The sequence below is a fragment of the Xiphophorus hellerii genome, chromosome 1, assembly GCF_003331165.1.
Source record: "Xiphophorus hellerii strain 12219 chromosome 1, Xiphophorus_hellerii-4.1, whole genome shotgun sequence".
Taxonomy (NCBI): Eukaryota; Metazoa; Chordata; class Actinopteri; order Cyprinodontiformes; family Poeciliidae; genus Xiphophorus; species Xiphophorus hellerii.
This window is the reverse complement of record NC_045672.1, coordinates 8660186-8670966: the sequence shown is the minus strand read 5'-3', so window position 1 is coordinate 8670966 and position 10781 is coordinate 8660186. Positions and strand designations below refer to the sequence as shown.

Sequence of the window (10781 nt, the reverse complement as noted above, 5' to 3'; positions counted from 1 at the left end):
CTGCAGATATTTAGAGACTAGATTGTGACAAAGTGCAAATCTGGGAAAGGATACATAAACTTTTGGCGGCATTGAACATCCTGAAAAACACTGTGGACTCTATGGAAATGGAAGAAGTTTGGAACAACTTGAAGTTCCCTCTGTGGCGTACCCACCATGTCCTCCTATTTTTAATCAGTGGACAGGCCGTTGAGGTTGTCCAACATTACCTTTGTACATTTATCAACAGCTGCTTGACCTTTGAGGATAATACGTCAGCCAAGAAAACAAAGGAGTGGCTTCAATATCAGTCTCTTATCGTTCTTGAGTGACTCAGCCAGAACCTGCATTAAAACTCAACTAACCATCCCTGGAGGACCTGAGAGTGACTGGCTACTGATCCAACCTGACCCAAGTTGGGGGAATCTGTAGAGAAGAATTAGGATCAAGACTGTAGCATGTGGGGAAAAAAAAACTCTTTAGATCATCCAAAATATCATGTGCCAATCACTCATAGGATCCATTCATCCACTTCCTTTCTATACCTGCTTATTCATGCAGCAGGGCTGGTTCCTGTCCCCAGCAGTCACTGGGTGAGAGGCAGGGCAGGTATAGGTGTACCTGCAACATAAGTGTCTTCATTTATGCATTCTATATTGTGTGTTACTGATGAAATTTACTCTTTATATTCACTCAAATTTAGAGAATGTTCTTTATAGACTAGAATAATAATAAAACATTTCCTGGGAAAATTCAGTGTGAATTCTGTAAGCTGAACGTTTATATGATGAAATTTGCAGAAGCAATTACAATCAACTGCAGAAATGTCATAATTCGGCAAATACAATAAAAACAGTCAGCTGATCTTCAATAGAAAGACTGTCATAAAGAGTGAAAGGGGGCTGAGAGAGTTGAAGAACCACAATTCCTCTTCTTCGCTGTTTTTTTTTTTTTTTGACAGTTGGCAAACATTTGTGCATTACCGCCACCGACTGGTAGCGCGTGGACCAGGATGTTTTCAGCTCCGTTTCCTGCAACTTTTAGGTCAGTCTCCGTTTCAACACGCCTGAGTGTAAATAATTGGGGCCTGCCATGCAAAGCAATGGCAGGAACCTATTACTATTGTCGGAGAGAAGCGTCTCTTTAATCTTTATTTTTCTTCCGTAACCGTTAATGCGGCTCGTACCGCTGGGTGCACACCTACAAATGAGGTATCAAAACGTGCAGAAAATTCACGCCATTGGAGCTATTACTTCTGGTGGGATTTGGGCTTAACGTGGCGACATAATTCGCAAAAAACTACGAAAAAAACCCCATTATAACTCAATGGGAAAAATCCTAGAAATACCCTATTTTTGAGGATTTGCTGTGTCGTCACAAATTCACCTAGAAATGCCATTCAAATTTCATTTTGTAGATACGTCTGTGATCTCTTCGAAAGTGAAGACGGCTCGTCGATACCAGTTACGGTTTGTCCACAATTTGCCTCTAAGCGACCCAAACTTTCTCATTTTTGCTCAAATTACAGTGACAGCCGATCTCGGTTCAGATCTGGGCACAACATTTCTTTCTCTCATCGCTGTAAATGCTCTGAGTGAGGTACAGATATGAATCTCGGGACTATCGCAGAAGACATATTGAACTGTCATACGCTTAAAACGCTTTTCGAATATGTATTACGGTTCCCGAACAAGAAGGATTTGTTTCCAATGCTTTTTGTCAGTAAAACGTGTTTGCTCAAACACACAATTGTGTGTTTGAGAGCTCAGAGCTCAGAGCTCACACCCTGCTGAGACCATTATTTGCCATAGCAACGGATCTGAAGAGGCTATTGGCTGCTGGTTTGGACTACAAATACGCATCGCTGTAGTTCTATCTATAGTGGACCGCTCAGTTGAAACAGAGGTTGACTGAACTGGCCTTTACAACTAATTGCTGCTATGGGCTGTATATAACTGATTTAACTCAGTAACTGTTACACATGGGATTAGTTTTGAACTTTAAAATTAAGCATTTTGAAAATTTCACAATAAAAGCCCTGAATATTTTTACATGACGTAATTGCTCTTTTTTGGCTTTATGTGACTTTTTCATCCAAAGCACTGTTACACGTGGTATTAGTTTGGCCCTCTGAAATGAAGCATACTGAACATTTCAAAATAAAAGCCTTGAATATTTTTACATCAACTACTTGCTTTTTCAGCATTATATAACTGATTTAACTCAGTAACTGTTACACATGGGATTAGTTTGGCCCTTTGAAATGAAGCTTAACAAAAATTTCAAAATAAAAGCCTTGAATATTTTTACATCAGAAAATTGCTCTTTTGAGCTGTATATAACTGATTTAACCCAGCAATTGTTACACATGGGATTAGTGTGGCAATTTAAAATTAAGCTTGATGAAAATTTCAAAATAAAAGCCTTGAATATTTTTACATCAGGTCATTGCTCTTTTTGGCTTTATTTGACTTTTTCATCCAAAGCACTGTTACACATGGTATTAGTTTGGCCCTTTGAAATGAAGCATACTGAAAATTTCAAAATAAAAGCCTTGAATATTTTTACATGACGTAATTGCTCTTTTTGGCTTTATTTGACTTTTTCATCCAAAGCACTGTTACACATGGTATTAGTTTGGCCCTTTGAAATGAAGCATACTGAAAATTTCAAAATAAAAGCCTTGAATATTTTTACATGACGTAATTGCTCTTTTTGGCTTTATTTGACTTTTTCATCCAAAGCACTGTTACACATGGTATTAGTTTGGCCCTTTGAAATGAAGCATACTGAAAATTTCAAAATAAAAGCCTTGAATATTTTTACATGACGTAATTGCTCTTTTTGGCTTTATTTGACTTTTTCATCCAAAGCACTGTTACACATGGTATTAGTTTGGCCCTTTGAAATGAAGCATACTGAAAATTTCAAAATAAAAGCCTTGAATATTTTTACATGACGTAACTGCTCTTTTTGGCTTTATTTGACGTTTTCATCCAAAGCACTGATAAACATAGGATTAGTTTGGCGCTTTGAAATGAAGCTTAACAAACATTTCAAAATAAAAGCCTTGAATATTTTTACATCAGCTACTTGTGTTTTGAGCATTATATAACTATTTTAACCCAATGACTGTTACGCATGGGATTAGTTTGGCCCTTTGAAATGAAGTTTAACAAAACTTCCAAAATAAAAGCCTTGACAACATTTTAAATCATACTGAATGGTGCACGTCCGCCTCGCTTAACGTTCTTGCGGTTCTCCGCGTGCCACTGATTACGTCGCGGCGTTCTTTAGCGTCGACGCCGATTTGTGGTGTGACGACGCCGGGCCCGAGCCCGACGGGCGCGCCTTGGCAGGCCCCGGCTAAATTTCTTCCGAAATTTTCTAGTTAGGTCATTATCATGACTCTAGAAATCTGTGGTGCCAACTGAAGAAGCCATTCAGAGATTTGATTCAGGCGTATTGAATCAAATCTCAATACGCTATCTAAAATCAAATCTAAAACCTGTACAACACCCGAACCTGAGGACTGGATTTCTTGCCCTGGGCCTAGACTAAAAACATTTTCATAATTCCATAAAATGTTTCTCCATTTAGGTCAGTCTGTGTGTTCTTGGAAAAATTACACAATTCTAGCACGTTGCATTTTCTAACCATATACACCCAAATTTTGATTGATATATAGAAGTCAGAGGCTTCTTCAGAACCGCTGCATCACAGACTGCTAGAGAAGATCCTTCCTTGCCCACATCGATCAGCATCAACAACTCTATGAAGAACCTTGGATATTAAGAATTACATTTAATTTCCCCTAGGATTTAATGACAATCACTATTACTTTTTCATAAAAGTTTGATCATTTCTATCGCATACCAAGAGCAAGAACATCGAAATGAAATAAAAGTAAAAAATATGAAATTTAAAATATTGTAGTGCTGCACACAGTAAGATAAATTGATCAATTTGCCCAGTAGGGGGCAGCAAAAAAAAAAAAAGTAAATTTCTCTCCAAATGATTCTCTACAAACATTAAAAATACGCTTGTTGGAGCATCTCTGACCTGGCAGTTGAATAATTGATGGTCTTTACAACGTCTAATACCTGGAAACCAATAAATAATCGCGATATGAAGTTAAAGGAGTACTGAAATGAGCCGATGTTCAGAAGACATTCAGACAAGAAGAGCTGCACAGATGAGCCAGGGTGATTCAACAGTGGATAAGAAATAGTTTTATTTGACTTAAAACATAATTACAAGGAAACCAAACAGTCTGCAACATTCTAGCTTCAGTGGGAATCGCTCTAAGTGAATCACACTCAACACAATAGGTCATCTCAAACTGCTTTTTATTACATCTTAAATAACAGTACATTTTAATATAGTTTCTATCTTGCATCCAGCTTTCGGTTGTACACTGACTGACTTTAAAATTAAATACAAAAGGTGAAAGGGAGGGGCAGTGGGGAAGGGGTGCAGAGCTCTACAGTTATTTGATGAAGAGAAAAGGAAAAAGGAATTTAATTAATTTTTAATATTTTTTATTTGTTTTATTTTTTTTTGCCAACTCCAGGCCTAACGCACAATTACAGCACATTTTTTTTTTGTACAGAATGTCGCAAAGAGAAAGAAAAAAAAAAAAAAAAACAGATCGGAAAATAAAGTTACTACTGCTAAAGAAAAAGCGTATTGTTTACAAGAAGGGAATAACAGAAAGTTCTGCCATTCAAATGCTGCAAGATTTTTTTTTTCTCTCGTTTTCTATAGAAGGTCAAAACAAAAACAAAAAAAAAAAGTTATAAAATGTTTCTGTAAATGGAATTTTGTTTTGCTACAGAAGGAATGAAAAATTTATTTGTTCCGTTTGGACTGTACGTGTTAAGGTGAATGAATGTGTGTGCGCGTGCGTGTGTGTGTTTGTGTACATTTTAAGCATTTATGGTACTTCTAAAATTTGTGGAATCCCTCCCAAGAATGGACCGAGTAACCGTTTATGTTGCAGGGCTTGCTTCTCAAGTGCATAGCTTTGACATTTCAGTTGAATCATGTATGCACAGAGTAGCAAAAAACGAAACAAAAAAAAAAGAAAAATAGAAAGAAAAATATAAATACCATTGTATTGATATATTCAACAGGTTATTTTCTTAAAGAAAAACATCAAAAGGACTTAATTCCATATGCACCTTTTAAGCAATTCTACAGCATGCGATTCTAAGAGATAACCCACCCATGGCAGACAACCAAAATCTTTTTTTTTTCTTGTTTTTAACTTAAAAAGTTTCAATATCATTATTTTCAAACATTGATTTATACAACATGTCATTCACAGAGTAGTAACTGCATTTCCAAGCACGGAATGGGCACCTCTGTTAAAAAGAAACGTCCAGATTGCAACCAGGCTAAAAGTGGAGGTCGTCCCTACACAACCGAATCACATCACCGGTCCCGACCACGGGCAACACGAACCAGGGAGAACTAAACTAAAAGAGGAGGGGAAAGAAAGGAAAGAAAAAGAAAAATTAAAAAAAGAAAGAGAAGGGGGGGCAGGGTGGATTATGATCTGATGGGTTAATCTTCATTTAATTATTCTACACTGTTGCCAGACAGAAAGGTGTAAGAATGGTTAAAATGTTTTGGTTTTTTTTGTAATTTTTTTTCCTTTTTATTACATTTTAAAAACAAGCATTCATTATCATAAACAGCATGTGCTTGGTTAGTTAACGTTTTTTTTTTCTTTAGACATTATCCTATATATGCAACGTTTAATTTTTGTGCAAACAAAGATCTGTGGACTACACTGGAAAAAAAGAAAGAGAGAAAAAAAAAAAAAAAGAGAAAAAAACCCATTAAAGTATCATGGAGCTAAATATACAGAAGGGTGAGATGTGGCTTGAGGACTCCTTGTTGAAGCTGAATACTCTCACTTTTGTTCTCCAGTGGGGTAAAGCTGGACTTAACGATGGCGCCGTCTGGAGGTTGGTTTGCTTCTCCGCCTATAAACAACATTCTCTAAAAACGTGTAAAGACTAGGAAATAAAACAAAGCTTTGATCCTCGTTTTAAACATTAAACTGAGTTCGCTGATCTACCTCTCTTCAAAAAAAAAAAAAAAAAAAAGTATAATAATGAACAAAAATAAAACATGGTCGAAAAAAAAAAAAAAGCTATGAAGAGTTAGATCACTGTCACGTAATAACCTTCACTCAGACCTGTGCATAATGAGGATGCAGGACACGTTTGCCGTGTGGTGGAGCAGTGGACGGGGTTTTCCGGATTTTTCATTTACTACCATACTTGTTGGGAGATATTTTTCCCCAGCAGTCCACTTTGAAATCACTAAATTCCTCAAGCTTTTTTTTTTTTGAGTGTTTTTCTTTCTTCTTTTTTTTTTCCTTAAGCTGAATGAGTGACAGACAATTGTGCTCTTTTAAATGAGAAGGAGAGAGAAGGAGAGAATTTTTGCCCTTGATAGTTTTTGGGGGGTGTTTGGAGTCAGTATTATGGTGTTTTGTCTTGTTTTTTTGTTTTTTTTGTTTTTTGTTTTTCAAAAAAGATTGGATATGCAATAAAAATGAACATTGTGATGTTGGAATGGTCTTGCACTCGACTTTGGAGTCCGGATGCCATCTGGAGAAAATGACAAGAAAGAACAGGTTGCAGACATTATTACACACATGGACGAAGTTAAAATTATCAAAAAAATTTTTTATTGCACAAACATTTCATTATTAAGCTCGCATAATTATCAATTTTCACAAAGCGTAAATGAAAATTACAAGATAGGGAGATTGTCTAACAGGTTGCACTTTCATTCCCAACATCCAGAGGGCAGCAAATACCCTTCAGAAATGTATGCAGTTAGAGTTTAAAATACTTTTGTAACATTTTTCCAACAAACAATAGTGAATCTTAAATATTAAGAATTTCAATATGCACACAAAACTGCTACACTGTAAAAACAAAATCTTATCTTTAGTCTAATTTGTACACTAGAAATAACACTAAACTAACTAGCTTGTTAGTTTAACGTTTTTTATCAACCTTGATAAAAAAAGTACTAAGAAATCATTAACTTAGAACAAGCTCTGATATCTTGCTGAAAAGTTAGTTGTAAGTTAGTTTTTTGTTTCAAGCATTTGGCGTTAAAGTGAGGTTTGAAAACCTACGACTTCAACAACTTCAGCACGTTGGTGGTGGTAGCAACATGCCTGCATTGTTATCTCTGCACAAACAGGGTGAAAAAACTGGGACCATCACCTAATTATTCCCAAATGAACAACCAGATTTTTAAAAATTGGATTTAACTGGGACAATAATCTCAAACACATCAATCACATCGCCTGAAAAAAACAACAAAAAAAAGATTCAAATGCTTCATCAAAAGCCCAAAACTAAGATGAAATTCAGATCTTCTGACTGGCACTCTGTATATGATTTCATTTAATAAATTCATAGATAAAGCAGTAAACTCACCTGCAAACTCTAGTTCCAGATCTTGAGGAAGCTGTCCCAGGACCCTGTCGCCACTGCCATGCCGTCGTCGGTCACACCCAAGCAGCTCACCCGGTTGTCATGACCGGCCAGGACACCTTCAGACAGAGAAAACACAAGATTTTACTAAAACATGAGGAAAACACTCTTTCTGAATCTAGAAAGCATGTAAAAAGTGTTAAAAGGATAAAGGTTAGAAATCAGAGAGCAGAATCAGCCCCAGATTCTGATTCTGGGTTCAGAATCCAGCAAATCAGCATAAAATTGATTGGAAAAAAAAAAATTATGTTGAAAATAATTTTTAATGATAAATAACATTTTACCCATGTTCTGCAAACCTTTTTTGCACTCAAAACATCCAACCCATATACTACTACTACTAATGTTAATCCTATACAGTTACAGTGACATTAAAAACCAAACACTGGAATTTTTGACACTCAAAATCTGATCTAAGGACTCCAAGTAAAACCAGCTGCATTGCTCGACTCCGACTTCCTGTTCTAAATCAAACAACAAATTATTGGCATAAATGAGGAAACAAGAAAAATTATAGCATTGCAGAAATAAATCGTTTCAGCCAATTAGTGAAATTTATTATTTAAGTATAAGACCAAAGAAGGCAGACAAGTGCTGGTGCATTATTAATAATTAGAGATGAAGTCAGTTATTTATATTTCTTCACCAACTAGAAGACAGAAAAATGCTTGGATTTGAAGAAATCTACATATTTTTAATAAGATATCTTTCAGTGCAGCGAAATATCTATATTTCAACACTCAAGCTGGTTATTCTTGTTCTTATAACTGAAAATAAAATGTATATGAAGACAGAAATATGAACATTTGCAATTTAACTCCTTTGAAAACATTTACAGCCAAAATGTATAAATCATGCCACATAAACAAAATAAAAAACATTTTATTTCTTGAATTACTAATATGTTTGGGGAAAAAACAGGCCTCTCCTACTAAAAATAACTATTTTGTTTGCTGTAGGCAAGTTAGCAGTCAGGCAGGCAGGCAGCACACACTCCCATATGTTTACATGAAATTCAGCTGAATCCAGTAAATGACTGCTCAGACTCATTTCCATAGGTTGTGTAAAAGGTTTGCCATATTGAAGGACTTCCTTTGAATAAAGGCTGCTTACAAAAATAATTGTGTTGTGAATGCTGGACCAAACAAGTGTGTGACACTTACTGCAACACAACTGAGAAGAACCTAAATATGAAATAAGGACGGACTTTTAGCCTTAAAAAATAAAAAAATAAACTATAAGACTTGATTAAAAAAACAACATCAAGGGGCTAGACAGTTTACTGCACTTGAACTGTTTCAGTTCTGGAAGGTTTATGTGATGTTTATGTGATAAGGAACAAGTCCAAACTCTTAAAAACCTACCTTTTACTAAAGAAAAATGCTAATGCTTTATGACTCATTTTTTATCTGTACCAAAAACTTTTATTCTGACATCACAAGCAGTCTTAACTACAATATTGCCCAGAGGTAAAAACCCTTTCCTTCTGATAAACACACAAATGATGCAAGTTTTTCCCGTAAGTATGCAGCTGTCACGCAGCAACCAGTGATTATGTTAGGAGTATCTGTTGTATTTCAAAAGGAGAACAGCTAAACACCTACACAAATCTGTACCTCTAACACGCTAAATAAATGATTAATCCTTCAATTTCCACCTGGTCATCTTAAACTGCAGCCATGAAGCCGGGCAGCTCACCCTCGGGGGCGTCTGACACTGGCTGTGTTTTAATAATGGGACAGTCAGTGCCTATAAAAGGCTGGCCGAGCCATTTTTCTCTCTGAATAGCACTTCACAGCTTTGTTTGGACATGCTGACAAGTGGCTGAACAATGAGCTGTGAGACTTTCCAGATATAACAGTGGAAAGCTAAGGTATTCCCATCATGACAAACCACTGGCATTTTCTAAAACCGGCTGCACGGAGCGGGATGAGGAAAGCTTTATGGAAACGTCTTCACTAACTAATCCATAAATTTCCTGCTCACATTTGTCAGATTTCAACAGCATTTCTCTGCGTTTTTCACTACTCAAACTAAAACTTTTAGGCGTTTCTCTTGGCGGTCTTACAATATTTCAGTCTAAGATATTAACCTATAACTTCCTTGAATGGAGCAGTATTTGAGTCCAATTCCACCAATGATCAAATGGCACATTGCTAAAATTAGCTTTCAGTCTTTGGAGTGTGGTAATGGAGTTACTGGGCCTAACCTAGTGCTCAACTTTATTTGAAATCTGTAACTTTTGAACCTGTTAAATCAGGAATAGATTGTACACCACTAAAAAGCACTGATGGACTTTTGATTATTGAAATTTACTACTGAACTCAAAACAAAATGTAATAGTTGAACAACCATAGGTCAAGTTCAATCTAAATGTCATGTTATCTGAACAAACAGTAAGTGAAATTATCTTTGAATTAATGCACGTCTTAGACATCAAGTCAAGAACCAAAATAATAATGGCTAGAATATATATATGAATATATATATATATATATATATAAAAGCTTTGAAAGTCATAACATGTAATAAAAATAGCTGGTTAAAAACAACTTTATATTTTTCCAAGACCAACTACAGAATATCTCAGTGCATTTATGACATCTGGAGTTCTAAAGTTAAGTCTAGGTGTTTTTAGGACCTTCCAGAGGCAGTGGAAGTCGAGTTGTGCCGCCGCGCATCGTTTCAGTTCAGAGCATTTTTTCCAACATGGCTCACCTGCGCGGTCGCCCTTCAAAGTGTCCCAGACGTTGCAGTTGAAGTCGTCGTAGCCAGCCAGCAGCAAGCGGCCACTCTTGGAGAATGCTACGGAGGTGATGCCGCAGATGATGTTGTCATGTGAGTAAACCATCAGCTCCTGGTCGGCACGCAGGTCAAACAGCCGGCAGGTAGCGTCGTCTGAGCCCGTGGCAAAGGCGTTGCCATTGGGGAAGAACTGCAAAAGGAAAGGAAACTAAGTATTCGTATCCCTTTGTAAAATAAAATAAAAATATATTTTTCACAATTTCTCTACAGACAATCTTATGTTGACATTCAGGAAGTACAGTTTATTTTAATCATCTAATATGCAGAATAAACTTAATGTAATTATTTTTAAAGGAGACTTTTTTCCCCCAGGTTACTCCAATGCACAGCAGGACATGTTGCTTTAATTTGTCTCCTCGTTTTTAATTCTGCACCCATAAACTAAAAAACGTGGACATAAATTAGTTTTTCTTGCTAGCCAAGTATTTTCTGAAAGTTATGGAGATGGTGAGAAGGCATGTTTTCACA

The 10781-nt window shown here is 36.3% G+C and overlaps 1 protein-coding gene across 1 annotated transcript in view; it reads right to left on the bottom strand.

Moving 5' to 3' along the window:
* Window positions 1-4195: 4195 nt before the first annotated feature.
* The window catches only part of gnb1a (guanine nucleotide binding protein (G protein), beta polypeptide 1a), a 34610-nt gene continuing 28024 nt past the window's right edge, over window positions 4196-10781 (bottom strand). The window contains exons 9-11 of the mRNA XM_032570595.1: window positions 10227-10443; window positions 7452-7567; window positions 4196-6605 (exon numbers count right to left, since the gene is read on the bottom strand). Coding sequence (XP_032426486.1) covers window positions 7461-7567; window positions 10227-10443 — 324 coding nt within the window. The 3' untranslated portion in view covers window positions 4196-6605; window positions 7452-7460. The remainder of the gene's footprint in view (window positions 6606-7451; window positions 7568-10226; window positions 10444-10781) is intronic.